Source organism: Rhodnius prolixus, unplaced genomic scaffold (assembly GCF_049639745.1).
Source record: "Rhodnius prolixus isolate KJV_2025 unplaced genomic scaffold, Rpr scaffold_18, whole genome shotgun sequence".
NCBI lineage: Eukaryota > Metazoa > Arthropoda > Insecta > Hemiptera > Reduviidae > Rhodnius > Rhodnius prolixus.
In genome coordinates, this window is record NW_027411636.1 from 2,300,223 (window position 1) to 2,317,986 (window position 17,764).

General features: G+C 37.0%; 1 protein-coding gene across 6 annotated transcripts in view; it reads right to left on the minus strand.

Annotated features, from left to right (window-relative positions):
- kn (EBF transcription factor knot) overlaps positions 1–17,122 on the minus strand; it is a 175,433-nt gene extending 158,311 nt beyond the window's left edge. For all 6 annotated transcript variants that reach the window (XR_012463139.1, XR_012463138.1, XM_074143831.1 and 3 more), the window contains exons 1-2: positions 16,863–17,122; positions 6,279–6,432 (exon numbers count right to left, since the gene is read on the minus strand). Coding sequence is in view for 4 of the 6 variants with exons in the window: in XM_074143831.1 (XP_073999932.1) it covers positions 6,279–6,432; positions 16,863–17,080 (372 nt within the window). In the remaining 2 variants the exon portion in view is untranslated. The remainder of the gene's footprint in view (positions 1–6,278; positions 6,433–16,862) is intronic.
- Between the last annotated feature and the right edge of the window lie 642 nt (positions 17,123–17,764).

Genomic DNA, 17,764 nt, shown 5'->3' on the forward strand with positions numbered 1-17,764 from the left:
TTTTTGTTTTCAAGTTTGTTTGTTAGTGTATTTTGTTTTTCTTGTTCCGTTTTAGTGTGAGTGCGTTTATCCCGTTTTGTGCGTCTGTCCGTCGCACCAAACATGCCTATCTCTTTGTGACGTCATATTGCTATTCAAGCTGAATCCACGTCATATCAATTTCTGCCATGTATTACCCTGTTCTATCTATTTACGTATCAGCGTAGTGGGTTCAAACCATTCAATAACTTTTCTTTTTTTCCCTTTTAATTTACATTCATAAAATATTGAACGTATAAATTAATGGAAATTTTTTATTTTCCCTTTCGTAATAGAATCTTGTAAATCTTCGATTTCGGTTTTATACCGGAAATATCCGATTAAAGTACGAAAAATTTTAGTTTACAAATTTGTCTGCAAGTTCAGTGTTTTGGGTGACTGATTTATAATTGACTGAAATTGGCATTACGCTGTGCTCGTGAACACGTTTTCTTGTAAAAACAAACGTAATTTCTCATACGAAGATGAAAAGGAATCCTGGAAAATGATATACCGTTAAGAAAGTACCACATTAGACAAGGAAACTTCTACTAAAAAAAGGCCAGCACCTAGGTCTGATAATGATTCCCATAAGGGCCTAATGAGTTTTCTTCAAAAAATTTTCGATTTCTCTTATTTTTCCAGTATCCAGGAGGAAGATTGAGGCTGTTTGAAGAATAACTTATACTTCGAAATGGTATCTATTTTTAGGAAATCTATCTGTCTTTCTAACCGTGTCATCAGAATCGAATTCAGACTAAAACTTTCTGAGTAATAGCAATTTTTATTGCAAAAAAAAGTAATGATTTTAGAAAAAAAAATTAAAGTGACGTCACTCAAGTGAACAGTGGAAAATATGAAGTTGGTTCAATACATCATTCAACTCCACTTTAGATGTACTTCACACAGTAGGCCTATGGACATTAGTTACTGGTTCACCCTGTATACAAACTGGAAAAAAGAGTGATATTTTACGATGTCCCCTCATTCCCTTTCCCAGAAGATCTATGCAAAGAAATGGAAGTAGGTAAAAAGATTCAGGAAAATTGACTTCAGTAAAAGTGTGGACCCGATCTGTATCAGTTACGACGACATAGATACTCTTAATGGTATGCGTAGGATTGGTAGATGATTTCTGGATTGAAAAGAAGATCAGCGAGGTAGAAAATGTGAGGACTTCTTCCTACAGGAGCTCTTTTGGCCCGCAGGAACTTCCACAACAAGACAGGATATCCAGCTCCCAATCAAATGAAAGAACTCTAGGAAGGAAATGAAGATGGGACCGATCTGTCACTGGAACAAAATTTACGACTGTTTTGATTGTGGAAATAACGGCGGAACTTAATTACAAAATTTTATTGTTACAAATTGTAAACAAGGCGGGAATAAGTGGCGGTCGGGGATGAGGTGGGGGCGGGGGGTTCTGGGCCACATCTTGGGGAAACAGATTGCCCATTCCGGTACATTAGTCAAAGTGCATACAAACGATATTGGTCTGGGAAAGAGTAACATTGATACAGTGTTGCCATTGTGCTGACTGTACAAATAGTAGCACTCAGTGGTGCCAACTAAATGAACTTGCACTCTTTATATTATAGTGAGTTACCCAGCAGAGCAACTAGCCGAGGGTAACCATGGTGCGGGGAGGAAGGGCTCCTCACAATGCTACTATTTACATCCTGTAGCTGCACCACGTCCAACCACCCCAAAAAAAGAGCATCAGGTCAATTGAGCGGAGATAATCGATTCGATTCGATCTAATGTACTTCTGTAAATCGTTTGTACAAATCGATCAATTGCTCAGTAATTCCGATTATTTTCAATAAATTGAAGGAAGATATTTTAATATTGGGAAAATTGTGAAGACAAAATATTTTTATTTCCTGCGATCTTTTCCTCCAAAAGAAAAATTTATATTTGGGGGGGCCCTTAGAATCGCAACGGTAAATATAACCCTAGATTATCCACTTATCGTACTGAACCTGCGTACAAATTCATTAAATTACAACAGATTGGTTTGAAACCAACCTTCCTTGTGCAAATTTCGAACATACTAGGCTCTATTAGAAGGGCGATAGGCCCTTTTGTTTAGGCATTGTTGGGCGACATCTATCGATCAATAAAACGTTAATTACATTTAAAATGTCAACACAACATGTGAGCTGCCATAACCTTTACTAGAACAAAGGAGGAGATCACGCTATATAAATGAAGTAGCTCCTATCAGGAGCAATTTATCTATGTGTGATTGGAGGTAAATGAATCAAACTTCGAACGATTCCGAGTCCTTTATAGATTCAATTTTGGATTCAATATGTGGGTAAAACTTGGTTTTTCCATCATGACATCTAGGAGCATTTTACTTTTACTATATTCGTCTTTTAGCCAGGACGATCCCGGGCGGTAATATTGCAGTAGCTTCCTCTTTTAAAGCACTATGTTCTTTGAAGATGGTGGCTCGAACCAGAAAAGCACATTCATTGGCTATTTTCTCCTGTCACAGGGATTGGAGCAAAAAAGAAAACCGAAGGAAAATTTGCCTAAAGTAAAACCATACTGAGGGAAACTCTCTCTCCCAGGAAGTGTGCAGTACCGTCAATGGCAAAAGTGGTGGTGAAAATTCGACGGAGTAAAGTCCCTTGTGGCGGAAAAAGAGAGGAAAATGTATTTTTTTCTTTGCTCTAGCGGAACCACTTAGTATCAAATTTTTATTAAATTTATGATTTTCTTTTTTCCATGCCAAAGTTTCCGCCATCATCAGAGCTCATAATCCCTTTAAGATCTTTACCTTTTTTGGACCTTTTCTTACTCTACTAGGAGAAGATATTGTTTTCGCGTAAATTAGCCCCCCACAAAAAAAGTATTTTTACAAATTGATGGTTCGTGTGTCTGTCAGTCACTTCTTTTTACAGAGAAAACTGCAGTTGTAATCTGTAATCTGAGATAGTTCCGTTAAATGCGGACAGAGAGCGCCAGATTTTGGACAAAAAATTAGCGAACCGGAAATACCTCTTTACAGCATTGATGTTTTCGTTTTTTTTTTTTTAAGGAAGAGGAAGTCGTGGGGGAGCAATTCCTCTAAAGCGCCATTACTGTTAATTTTACTGCGTAACCACCTAAATAATACGAATCAAATGCAGAACTTTTCACACACACAGACAAAACGCACAAACAATTCTTTCTTCCGGCCTTCAAAGACGAACTATTTATGGGCTCAAAAGTGTGGAAATAATTTAATATTTTGTGAACATGGAACATGTGAGGGTTTCAGTTATCTCTTTGGCCATTGTCCCGGGGATAGGTATATACTCGACAAGTGTCGCCTTGGGGTTGGCCAGCAGGTGATCCTAGCCATCACACTCCAGATAAACTAGTCATGAACTAGTTGGCGGAAGAGCACCTTCTCGGGGGGGTGAAGGACTCTCGGCACTTCCCAGCTGTTACGTGCAGAGATCCCCTGGTTAATAATCATATCCAAGGGATCCTCCGCCATACCCACAGAATTACTATCATCTCTCTCACCTTATCATACTTGCCTCTGCTTAAATAATTTAAACATATCACCAGAAAGGGATGAAGGTCCAGTTAAGGGAGACCCTTTATATGGTTCGCGGTTGAGAGTATTCAATTCAGGTTATTCACTAGGGTGTTTCAAAAAATGATGACTTTTAAATTTTGAAGAGCGCCGAGAGGAAAATCAAAGTTCATTTAAAAACAAACATTTTCGTCCATATTAGAGCAAAATCGATTAATATTTAGAGATCGATTTATTTGATTGATTGATAGTAAATCAATTCCAAATTATAACAATAAATGCAGAATATTCCCTAATTTAGACGCTTCAGTAACCAAAATTATTTGTTTTTTAATTTCTGTACGAAACACATAAAAAATTAAGTGATTTTAACGTTAATTAATTAATGTTAATTAATTAATTAATTAATTTTTCAAAAATGTATATTTTTCTTAATATTTTTTTTTTTTTAAATACAGCTTCTTTATGAATATATACTTTTCGTGACCGCAAACTGTTAAACTTAGGATGGAAGATTTGCGAGGAATCGGTCAAATAAAACGACTCGTCTTTTTGGCCAACGTTTCGACAAATATATATTGTCCTCTTCAGGGCCAGGATATTACAAATACAAAAACAATTTACAGAGTAAATTCCCCGTGTAAGTCCCGCTATATCTGTTCTCCATTTCTGGCTCTTAGTTTTCTGTAACTCAACCGACCCGCAGAGCCATGTAAGTTTCAATAATTATAAAGAATTTATTGTATTTTACTGTTTATTTTTGTGTTACTGATTTTTACTGTTTTTTCTATGGTACTGACTCTGTAAATTGTTTTTGTATTTGTATAGTATCCAGGCCCTGAAGAGGACAATATATATTTGTCGAAACGTTGGCAAAGAGACGAGTTGTTTTATTAGACCGATTCCTCGCAAATCTTCCATCCTAAGTTTAACAGTTTCTTTAATTATTCATAACTTTGAAAGTAAAATGGCCATTAAAATGATTCCAACTGCATTGTCTTTAAAGCAAATTATATTTAAATAAACTTTGTACAATTACATGTTTTGCTAATAATTTGAAAAGATACAAAACATTTAATAAGGATTTTTTATGAAAAATTTTTCTGATCAATGTTAGCGACCTCTAAGTATTAATCGATTTTGCTCTAATATGGACGAAACTTTTTGTTTTTAAATGAACTTTCGATTTTCTGCCCGGCGCTCTTTAAAATTTAAAAGACATCATTTTTTGAAACACCCTATTATGCACCCTAGAAGTGGGAACTCGTATCATCATTCCTCTTTTTGGGTGTTTGCATCATCAACGATACAGGTGAAAAACTAGAATTCGAAACTCTAAATCAGAAAACAGAAAACCTTCCCTTAATATTAAAGAGGGAAGGTTATTAAATGGAAGTACAAACAGCTGACTTTATCAGCTGTTAAATTGTTAAGAGTCACATAACCTCTTCTTTTTTTTTCCACAGTTTACACCCTTTTATCCAACTGTATGAATACAAAAAAAACTGAGTCACACTTAGTTTGTCTGTATGTTTAGTGTAGTAGAGTCACTAATTTAGTCGACTCATGAGTCTTCGCACCTGTAGCGTTATATTTTTGTTCTGTCGTAATATTTTTAAAGTCTATTCAACAATGTTACGTATTTATTATTATTATTAATTTTTTTTTGTTTAAAAGACGCAATAGTTTGCTTTGGAGAGGGGAGGGGGTGGCAAAAATCATCTAATTTTTCTCTTATTATCAAGTAATCCAATTTTTAAAATACTGTTTCCGGGCCGCGAATTCTCGAAGTTTCTTCGGAAATCTTATTCTAATAGGTAACTCGATCACGTCTCAATATTTCTAAAACTTCGATTTAAATATCGATTATTAAACATTAAATATGATTAAAACACGTCTCAATATTTCTAAAACTTCGCGATTTAAATATCGATTACAGTGGAGTTCTCGGTTATCCGTCATGACCGGGACCGGACACGTGACGGATAGTCGAATAGACGGATAATGGGGAAAAAACAGGAAAATTTCCAGATTCTTTTGTTTAACGTGTATAAAACTTTGTATTAACTGGTATACATATTTTATACATTTATACGCTTAAGCCTTAAAGGTCAGCTATCTTTCATTATTCAATTCATTCTATTGGGTAGTAAAATTAATGAATACAATGTCTGCGACATCTAATCGGTTTTGTGGGTGATCTTTTTAGGAAAAAAAACCGACAAACTGTCGAATGATGGACACGAGTATGTGCCTAAAAGACAAAGGAAAAAATCCCAAAAGAAAATATTCACACTCTGCGTTGAACGGGGTTGTGACCGTCATTAGTGACGGTCAAGATTAGTCTTAAATTAAATACTGAGGTCAGTGACGGTTAATTAGAATAGACGGATAAAAGGGTGACGGATAACCGAGACTTCACTGTATCATTAAATATGATTAAAACACATCCCAATATTTCTAAAACTTCGATTTAAATATCGATTATTAAACATTAAATATGATTAAAACACATCCCAATATTTCTAAAACTTCGATTTAAATATCGATTATTAGACATTAAATATGATTAAAACACATCCCAATATTTCTAAAACTTCGATTTAAAAATCGATTATTAGACATTAAATATGATTAAAACACGTCTCAATATTTCTAAAACTTCGATTTAAATATCGATTATTATTAGACATTAATTACAATTAAAACAAAGATTGAATCTTACCTGATCCTTTTCAATGAATCCAATGAAGGCAGTACGTTCGATTTCAATCGGCTGTCCGGCACGATCGTACAGAGCGATCACAAAATGAAAGAAATTTGATTTTCTCAAATTACTGGGAGGCTGTTTCTCAAAATGTGCTCGACCAACGCCAATACTGTAACAAAGTACGACAGAATCTTTAAAAAAACCAAATCTTTAAATAAATAAATAAATTTAAATAAGTATATTGCGAGATTTTGGTTGTGACGTCGCAGCTTCCCCCAGAATCTCATTCAAATTATCTTATTCTCTGAGAAAAATGTTACAATCCCAAGAGTGAGTAAGAGCTCAAGCTGAAAGTAGAGGGGGGACTATTCAAAGCTGCGATCAAAACTGCCGTGGAAAATTCCATGGCACATCCGGTTAGGGGCATGATTTTTCCAAGAGATTTTCCTATTTTGAAAATATATTGTACTTTTTGCGCAAAACCAAAAGTACACTACTCTGGAAAAGGTAAAAGTGAAAAGTACCAGGTTTTAAGAGAGAGAGAAAAAAAATAAACTCCTCGAAAACCTTTTCGGAAAATAAAATGCTTCCGTTCTGCCGATTTCCTGTTCTAAAGTTGGAAATTATAACGAAATTTCCAACTTTAGAGGAAAGCCCTAAAAAAACAACTTGTCGCAAGCCATCTAAAACCATTTTCCAGAACTCCACTTCCGTTTTTGATTAACGCCGTCCATACTCACGAACTTACTCCAGGGGCCACTATATTTCGAATTTGGAAAACCTAAAAAAAACGGAGAATTTCCAGTGAAAATTTAAAATGGACAATTTTCAGGACCATTTTCCGAAAGTACTTATCGGAAGTTAAAGCGTAATTTTTTCAATTACTATTTTATTAAAGCTGCTACTTAATGGTTGTGGTTATTTAAATGTTTAAGAGTAACAGAAATTTTTAAATAACAATATTACGATCTAATAAAAATAATGTCTTTATTATTATTAGATTGCAAAAAAAGATGTAGGGGGTTCAAAGGAGGAGAAAATTCAGTTAAACGGCTAGGGGTGTTCTGTCGGAGAGGAAGATGTTGTTTGGCTGAAGGATTTTGGGTGGGAAGTTAAGCGGGGGGCGCAGTTTCCGGTGGCGGAATGATTGGCGGAAGGGTGGCTCTGGTCCAGGAGGAGCTGAGGCTGTGATGGAAACCCACCCGTCTACATCTAGAGATCTTGCTTTCCCACACGGCGGCAGCTTCACTTTGTACCAGTTTTGGGTTAATAACTTTTGTTACGCAACTAACCCACTTGAAACCAATTTCCTGGAATCTCTCTGGAGCCAGCGGGGGGTGGGGGGTGGGTGAGGCAGCATCCAACTCTCTGTCTCTCTCTGTCTACAAACTCCAGAGTCACAGCATCTCTTTGTAGTCAGACAACAAGTCTTCCAGTAACACTCAAAGCTCCTGTAGAGCGTGTACTTCATTTAACCACCCAAACCACCAAACCACCTTGAAGTCTGTCGTCAGGATTTAACCTTTAACTGAACCCTGAACTTCCCTTCCCCCCCCCCTTACCGGCCTTTAATATCCATACCCTTCTCTAAATCACATCCGCGGCCGGCCACTTCCACCGAGGAGAAAGTGATGCCGTGTAAGTTAACAGAGAGCCGAATCCAACTTTCAAATACATGTAAAAGCAAAAAAAATTTTTGGGGGGTCCTGGAAAATGTGTACTTCCGGTGTTTCCACAGGAAGAAAAAAGAAAACAACTTATTGTCGCAAGCTTCCAAAACCATTTTCCAGAACTCTAATTCCGTTTTTTAATTAACGCCGTCCATACTCACGAACTTACTCCACAGCCACTATTTCTAATTCGGAAAACCTCAAAAAAAAAACGGGGACTTTTCACAGGAAGTACACATTTTCCACGCCCCCCCAAGTCTACCAAAAAAACAAAAAAAAAATTATAGGAAAAATCTGGCCAGAACATCACTTCCTGGTCCAACAAAATTTACGATCAATAATTTTAAATAAGATGAATCGGGGGTAATCCTGTAACTCGAGAGAAGCAGGAACAGGGAATCTACCCGTTGGTAGCTCTCTGGACGTGATGCCCATTTTGGTGTCAGTTCCGATAGAAGTGAATTAGGATGGCAGTCTAGGATGGAAAGGAGTTTGAGCAGACGATTTTGGAACATAGGAGTGTACCGGGGGGATAATGGATGCAGAGTCTCGTATAGTGGAGTCAATGACTAGTGCGCCGTGGAGAGTCTGTTGCGAGTCTCCAGTAATTTGTCCTGTGTTGTCCTGTGGAGTTTCTTGATGTTGCTACTACAAGTCCAGGCTTTTCGAAAGGAATGACGCGAAGATCCATAGGGTAAGGTTGGTGACGTAGATTGGGTCATTAACTATTGGGTCCCCTGTGGAATTTTAGGTATATTTGGCCGAGCCCTATAGTAACTAAAAAGGAAGGTACACCAATGTATGACGACATAAATCTTTAAACAACTTATGTGCTACCCCCCACCAAATCTTAGAATATTGACTCAATAGTCCTGTCACACATGTCAATAAATCATGAAACTCCCTCTACGGTGAGACCATAACAATAAGTAAAAGGTTTGGTTATAATGCGATTATCCTGGACAATGTGAGCCCCCGGGCCATTGACAGTAAGCAATTTACCCATAAATGAGCTCCTTGTAGCTCCTGTCAGCTCATATTTCAACAGACTATACAACATTCAAGTAGCTGGTTGATGTTCAAACAAGATTGGGACAGCAGGTATGGGTTAGCTGTGAAGAAAACCACCACCACCACCACAACAACAACAACAACAACACATTGCACTTTAAGTGCACTGGCCCTAAAAAAGGGTGAAAGCTGAATCTACCGCAAAACTGACCACAAACTTTTTTAAGGTAACCAGAAAAAAAAAAATCTGGTAAGACCCAATCTCTTCCATTACTTTCTTAGGGTTCGAAACTCAATACCTTTCTTCGAACAGAATTTTTAAAAACATTTTAATTTTTATTAAAATTATCTTTGATATTAAAGCCAAAAATGTCACTTCTACCCTTTAAATATTATACAATAAGTAAATTGGGAGATAGAAGTATAGAGGCGTGAAAGGCAGGAGGAAAGAAACTGCCCAGCGGTAGCACTTTCTACAGGATATTAATTTTAGGCCTTCAGACTGCGAGGAAGTCGCGGGGCCACTGGCGATTCAGTCGGCGAGGAGGATTGTCAGGAATGTCAGAGGAGGCGAGAGACTGTATTAGAAGATTGGAGCAAGAGGAGAGAGCAATATGGAATTTTTGATATATCATCTTGGGAATGTTGAGGTCGTTGAGGAAGAGTGAGGTTAGTCACCGTAGAAAGGAGCGCCCAGCTATCTGTCGGCAGAAGTTTTGACTGAAATGTCTCTGTTACAGTCCGTATGTTTTGTAGGTTTGGCTGAACCCCAGACAGCTCTAGTCCTGTAAGTCCCACATAGGTTTGAGAATAGTACTGTATATTAAGCTTTTTGAGTTCAATGGTTAATTTGGAGCATCGTCCCAAAGGAGTCTGTAAAGCAGTTTCGCACGTTTCGTCATTTGACTTGTCTTTTAAGTCTAGTGTGTGGGTTCCAAAGTGAGTCGTTTGTCTATGTAGAGCCCAACCTAGCGCACCAGATCTGTATAAGGAAAAGGATTGCTGTTGAAACGATAAATTAAAAAAAAATTAGTTCAAATTTTAAGGGAAGCCCCCCCCCACATCCGTCCTCAAAATGCCCCCTTCCCCCCCCCCCAAAGGCTGGAAAAATAATTATAATAAAAATTATTGTTCTACATCGTAATGTATGTTAGAAGAAAATTGTCATTTCCGAGAAAATTAAAAAAAAAAAACCTTTTCCGGTAAAGGTGGTACTTCCGGTGGAGGAATTTTACGAACCGGAAAAGAGAGAAAAAAAAAACGTTCAAGTATTTTATTACAACTGAAACTCAAAGGCGCCATCTTTGCATTATTTATAAAAAAAAAAAAAATTATTTACAACTTTGATAATGGCAGCGTTTATAAACAAGTTGAATTAAAGCACATAATAATGTATTTTCAAGAATATTATCTCTTCAACAAAAAAGAGTAATTTGATTGTCAAATAGAACACTAAACAGTCTCCAATGTTTTATCTTAAAACATTATCACCTCATTAAATTCTATACTAGCTGGGGGGCGATATGTGCAGTTCAGTGATGCCAACTTGGTTGGGTTACGCCTGGCAACTAAACTATCTATTTATCTATAAATTATTTTTCAAAAAAAAGAAGAAAAAATCATAAATAATACATTTATCAGAGATATTGTGTGTGAACCACTTGAGTTCAAGTTTTAATTGCGAATATCAAATGGTTTTTTATGTATAAAAAAAAGTATAAATATAAATAAACATATGTATATACGATTAAAAAAAGAAAGAATAATAAATGTGGTTATAATTGGCCAGACTGTGTCTGTGAATGCCGAGCAGATAGTGGTGTTAAGTGGCCACTTTAGACAAGAACCAGTGTTGACATGTATGCAACTAAATTATCGTACTCTCTTACTAATAAAGTAGCACTTGTACCAATTTTTTTTTTTTTATAGGGAAGGGCCCCCTTCTCACCGATTTAAAGTGTGTTTACATTTGTAAAAAAAAATAAATAAATAAGTAGTTACAATCTCGAAATTTTTTTCTAAGTAATCAATAAAATACTGAAATCGTTTCTGCGTATCTATCACTCTACTATTAATATCGATTAGATTTGGCCATAAATTACAAGCAGGATTTCAACTACCTGCCACCCAGCTGCGCTACCGTCAAATTTGGAAGTATATTTTCATGTTATATCTATCGCTTATGAAGTACAAATTGATTTTTAACCGATTATTATTTGTGAGGTGAATCACACTTAAGCTGAAAGTTCATATTTAAACGTATAAATTACGTTATTATTGGTTGTTTATTTTTTTAAGGTTGTGCAATAAATACTCATACGTGAGTCTGCGTAGCTGTTTTGTTGATCGATACCACTTCTGGGTAATAAGTGAACTCTAGTTTATCAGTCTTCCATTCAAAAACTGTGATTCCTCAACTATAATTGGTATAATTGAATAATTGGTAACAGGATATGACTTCATTAATTACATTCTGTGCAAACGTAAGCTCTACTTACAGATGTTAAGTATTTTTTTTTTTTTTTTACCTATTTATCAATACCAATTATTACTAACAATGTTGGTCAACGATACATATTCAAACGATTCGAAGTATAATTTGGACAATGCAATGTGAACGAAATACAAGAAACGATGGCAGATGGTATCCATGTAACTTGAGACAGCGTACGAATTGTGAAACAGCTATAGCTTCTAAAGTTTCATATTTCGGCAATCGAAATCTGTTTGTGAAAGTCTAGGGGGGGAAGTCTAGATGTGACGATGCCTTTACAGTTAGACTAAAGTATGGAGTACGCACGCAAATATGTTCGTCAAAAAAAATATCTGGAAATTTTAAAATATATTATAAAAATGTATTTATTTATTTATTTTTTTGGGGGGGCGTTTATTTGCGCTACAATCAGCGCGTTAGCGATATAAGTAACAGTGATAACCGAGTAACAAATGATAAGGTAACGAGTGGAGAAGTTATTCCAGTGGTAACACTCCCAAATATTAGGTGGTTAGTCATTCTCTTCACTGGAGAGAAGATCACGAGGTCACCACTGCCTTTTAAGACGTCTTGTCTCGGGTTATCAGGAAGAGTTCTTGAAGAAAGATTTTTTGAGCTAGAGGGATTTATGTGAGATTGCAGGCTGAAGTGGAGGTGTTTCTTGTATCTTGTTTCAGCAACTTGGGTGACTGTCTTTTAAGGCGTCTTGTCCAGGTTATCAGGAAGAGTTCTTGAAGAAAGATTTTTTGAGTTAAAGGGATTTATATGAGATTGCAGGCTGAAGTGGAGGAGTTTCTTGTATCGTGTTTTCAGCAACTTCGGTGACTGTCTTTTAAGGCGTCTTGTCTCGGGTTTTCAGGAAGAGTTCTTGAAGAAAGATTTTTTGAGCTAGAGGGATTTATATGAGATTGCAGGCTGAAGTGGAGGAGTTTCTTGTATCTTGTTTCAGCAACTTGGGTGACTGTCTTTTAAGGCGTCTTGTCCAGGTTATCAGGAAAGAGTTCTTGAAGAAAGATTTTTTGAGCTAGAGGGATTTATATGAGATTGCAGGCTGAAGTGGAGTTTTCTGTATCTCGTTTCAGCAACTTGGGTGACTGTCTTTTAAGGCGTCTTGTCCAGGTTATCAGGAAGAGTTCTAGAAGAGAGATGTTGAGCTAGAGGATTTATATGAGATTGCAGGTTGAAGTGGAGGAGTTTCCTGTATCATGTTTTCAGCAACTTGGGTGACTGTCTTTTAAGGCGTCTTGTCTCGGGTTTTCAGGAAGAGTTCTTGAAGAAAGATTTTTTGAGCTAGTGGGATTTATATGAGATTGCAGGCTGAAGTGGAGTTTTCTGTATCTCGTTTCAGCAACTTGGGTGACTGTCTTTTAAGACGTCTTGTCTCGGGTTTTCAGGAAGAGTTCTTGAAGAAAGATTTTGTGAGCTAGAGAGATTTAAATGAGGTTGCAGGCTGAAGTGAAGTTTTCTGTATCGTGTTTTCAGCAACTTGGGAGATAAAAGGAATGTTAAGGTCACAGTGTGTATAGTCCAGGAAACATAAAGTGGAGCGTTTACTTATAGTTCGAAGTATTTTAGATTGAAGGGACTGAATCCTTTCGGAGACTTGGAGCATTTGATTGGACCCCACAGCTGTATTCCATACGCCCAGATGGGTTTTCAAAATAGAAGTATAAATCCAGTCTTTTGTTGTCTAGAGAGAGTTTTTGCTCTATCGTCTTGAGAGTCTATTAAGTAGTCGATAGCGTCTGTTCTTTCTAGGTCTAGTGTGGAGGGTTCCAAGAAAGTCTTCGGGTCTAAGTAAAGCCCAAGGTAGCCGGGCAACGTTCACTTACTGGTAGAGGTGTTTAGGTTATAGATAACTGGAGGAAGAGTAATGCGACGAAGAGTTTCAAGGTGATGTTTCGAGACTTAGTTTCATTAAGCTCTAATAGCCCATTTCTTGAACCCACTGCTCTAATGAGGAGAGATGTGACTACAGATTTTTGTGTGCTATGACAGGATCATGATTAGAGAGGACTGTATTGTCTGCGTATGTGAGAAGTCTCTCTGGACAACAAAAGACTGGATTTATACTTCTATTTTGAAACCAATCTGGGCTTATCTGGGGTTCAACCAAACTTTCCAAGTCTCCGAAAGGATTCCAGTCCCTTCAATCTAAAATACTTCGAACTATTTGTAAACGCTCCATTTTATGTCTCCCAACCTGGACTACACACACTGTGACCTTAACATTCCTTTCCTAAGTGTAGTTTTAGGATCAGTTGGTTATGTCTGAAGTGAAAAATGGAGTAAAGAATAGGACCCAGAATTGGCTGCCCTGTGGAAATCCATAGCGTCCATATGTTTAAGTGGGGTTGTACGCGAAAATATACTAGCGTCACAAGAATATAACCTTCGTTGAAAAGTGGAGATCAAAAATTTTGACAAATCCCGCAATGCTTTCCTTACCTAGTAAGAAGCGATGGTAAAGCTTATTTCAGAACAATGCTTCGACAATAATCATGCTCATATAAGCTGATATTCACTCGTAAGTTGGTAACAACATAAGAGCCCCCCTCCAAAAATTGAATGCTCCCGAAAAATCATTATTTACTTGGTAGATAATTTTCCAAATGGTAGATGGTGCGTACCAGATGTATAACAAAAAGTGATGTCTGGGACAAATGGAACAAGAGAGAAGAGGATTTAATGTGTGTGAATATTTCAGGAGGGTGGAGAATATGGCCCCCTCCAGTGGGGGGGGCGCGCGCGTTTGATGCGAGAAGCTTACAGCAGGTGCCTGGATCGCCGTGAGCTCATTCAAAAGAGCCGTTTAGTATGGTAAGTTTTGTGTGAATAGTATTCATTATGAACTATGAAATGCACTGGCTCACCCCTCACCTAATGGCTTCAATATTCAACCATTCAGTTGCTCCCGTTAGATGCACTTGTTCTCCCAACAACTCTATTGTTGTAGATAATTCAATCATTATCTGTTTTGAAAGCTACAGAGATCTCTCTCTACACACAGCTTTAGCAACACAGAAAGAAATCTGAGAAGAGTACATCCTCTCGCACGAGCTTTTCTTGTTAATTTTTTTTTTTTATTTTAGCTGAGTTTTTCCGAACAATTTTCCGTCAACACAAACACGCGAACACATATACATGCACACACACACACATACAAACCAACATTAGGTGCCTATTTCCGGTGGAAGAAAATCGCCCCCAAAAAAATTAAGATTGCGCAATGTGTGTAACGCTAGAGACTTACTGTAGGAGCGCTAGCATGAAGTTGGTGAGTTTGCCAGGCGCTGGAATTGAATTGAGATTTAGCGAAGGTTAAGTTTTGATGATGATGATGATGATGATGACGGAAACTGAGCGAATATCTTTGATTATTTCCCCACATTATTTTAATCATTTCACTTAATTCATTTCATCAGAAATATTGAGGTACCGGGCTAAATAAGATTTGAGAAAATGGTTTGCTAAAAGTTTCCACAAAACTTCTTAGAACAGCGTAAATACGAAAGAAGCAAAAAAATATTAGTATCTAGTCGGAAGTTAGCGATACGTAAGTATCCACTTTCCAGAAGATTTCTCACGACTCTTAGAATTTTAAGGGCAGCTCTGAGTGTAGCCTTAAAGTTCGAGACTTACCCATGTCAAGGGCCATTTTTTCGATAGTACTAATTTCCGATTAAATAAAATATTCCTTACCAGTATTTTACTCGTGATTTTCAGTTCCGGTTTAAAGAGAGAGAGAGAAAAAAAAATTCTAATTCATCAAATCTTTACATACGGAAGTATCCACTTTCCAGAAGACTTAATTTTAGGGCAGCCCTGAGTGTAGCCTTAAAGTTCGAGACTTCCCCATGTCAAGGGCCATTTTTCGATAGTACTAACTTCCGATTAAATAAAATATTCCTTACCAGTATTTTACTCGTGATTTTCAGTTCCGGTTTAAAGAGAGAGAGAGAGAGAGAGAAAAAAATTCTAATTCATAAATTAAAGTAACACAATTACACGTACATTCATAATTACCCAATTTGCGTAATTAGATTTACACCGGAAATAGCTTGATTTGAATTCAATGAACTTTTTGTAATCTACCGAAAAAAAAAAAAAGCGGAAGTGGCTAGCTAATATCTACAATTTCACATGGATATATTTACGACAACGTAAGCGAAACAATGATTTCGTTCAAAATACGTCATCAACCGGAAGTAATACGTAGATTTGCTCAAAAAAAAATTACTTGAACAACTTTCTGGCTGTCCACGTTTTTTTTATTACCGGATACACTATTTTTTAAAAGTTATGTTTTGGGGAACAAGAACAATGTAACCCCCAAAAAAATGACAACAGCATTTTATACGTAAATTTTTAGTTGTAAAATCAAAAATAAAAAAAATAAATCCAGTTATTTTTAGTTCCCCCAGTGCCTTATATATTAATATTAGTAATTTTTTTTAATCCTAAAGGATTATCGTCGTAATAAATTTTAGGGGCCTAGGATTTTTTTATAACCTTAAATTAAAATTCACAATTTGGATTTGTGCGAAAACTTGGCTGGAACGCCGACAGAATGCGCAGTTGCCGTAATGTTTTTGTTATTGCTGCTGATAGTTTCGTCGATTTAAAACACGTTTAAAAACTAAAATAATAAACTTAATTTCTTTGTTAAAAATAGCAACTATTTTTTATATTCACGTATAATTTTTTTTACTTATCGTATGTATATTTGTAAATTATTTTAATTATTATTATAATTTTTTTTTAAAGATAATAAAAATTGGAAGATTTTTTTTTTTTTTAAACCTTTAACGTTTCCGGTGCTGCCCCAAAATTAAGATACTACCGGAAGTCAAACTTTAAATTTACCGGAAGTTCGAGTTTAACTGATTTTTTGTTTCTAAGATTTTTCTCGTTTAAAATGGTGCCAAAATAGATTTTCCTTAAACTCTGTTATACTTTATTTATTTATTTTTTTTTTTATATAGTTTTTCTCGTAAAGCGCCCATAACTGCTAAACGTATTCGAACTTACAAGGATAAATTTACTTTACCGGAAAAGTGCTTTTTTTTTCTTTTCGTAGTAAACATTTTTCTCCAGTTTTCCGCGGCAGTCACCCCCTACTTGGAAATTATTTATTCGCTTTTCTTTTTTCTTTTTTTCCCCCCCCATCGAATTTTCCCGTAAAATATATTTTTAGTTTCGCGATGTTTCGCGAAGTCCCATCATACTGAGAATATGATTCTCTAGCGGAAGGATGAAGTCTGGAAAAAAAAAAAAAAAAAAAAAAATGAGTCACGAGAGTGAAGAAAAAAATTGCCGCGGAAGGAAGTCATGTGAGTGTGATGTCGAATTATCGATCTCTAAATATGGCAAGCGTGATAATAAATTGATAACTAAAAAATTATTTCCTTTTTTGGCACTTACCTGGAATTATCAACTGGCCAAGGTCTTGGCGCTAAAGGTTCCTCCTTTAACGTGGAAACCGGTCCTCTAGGCTGATGGTGTAGAGTGTCCTGTAAAAACATACGCGAACTTGGATAAAGCTTTCGACCCCATGCTTCAAGATCGGCCGCCCCGCACAGCGAGGCCGTCGCCCAGGGTGAGCTGGAACCGTAACCAGCACCGCACTCGACAGCGGTCATATCAGCAGGGCATCACGGATACGTCTCTGGTGGCCCAGACCACGGGGGAGCCCTCTTTGGCCGAACGGGCGGATCCCTCTCTCATTTTACCCCCACCATAGGGAAAACAGTGTTTACTCCACCACCAAGTAGGGCGGGGCGTGGTCTAGAATATTGCTTTTGTTGGGCTTGTAAAAGACATCTCCCCACCCTAACGGTAGTAAGGTTGTTTTGGGGGGTGTGTCCCCTAGTTTGGACTCCTGCCAGCCACGCCCATACTATACAGGTCACGCCCCTAAGAAGTGATTTTTTTTTTTACTCTTATTCTAAACCAGCCGACTGGCCACGCCCATCAAACAGAAACACCCTTGGCTCACTACCCTGATGACAGGGCTACTGCTAACATTATCCTGTGTCGGTTGTTTCCCCAAAATTACGCCAAACTTCCAAACTATTGTTGATACGAGCTCCTACTACCTTTAGCACCCTTCCTGGTGTAGGGAGAACTTTCACCCTCCACCTAAAGACTTAACAGTGATTGAAGGGTTCCTGAGGGATTCCAGCGACCCCACTCTATATTCAAAGACATTCACTAGCACTCTAAGTGTCACTAGAGCACCATAAGACTGTCTTTCTAACGTTTCCTTAAAAATGAGCACGTCCATAAAGAGAAGTCCCTTTAAACAAAACTGCTTATATTTAACT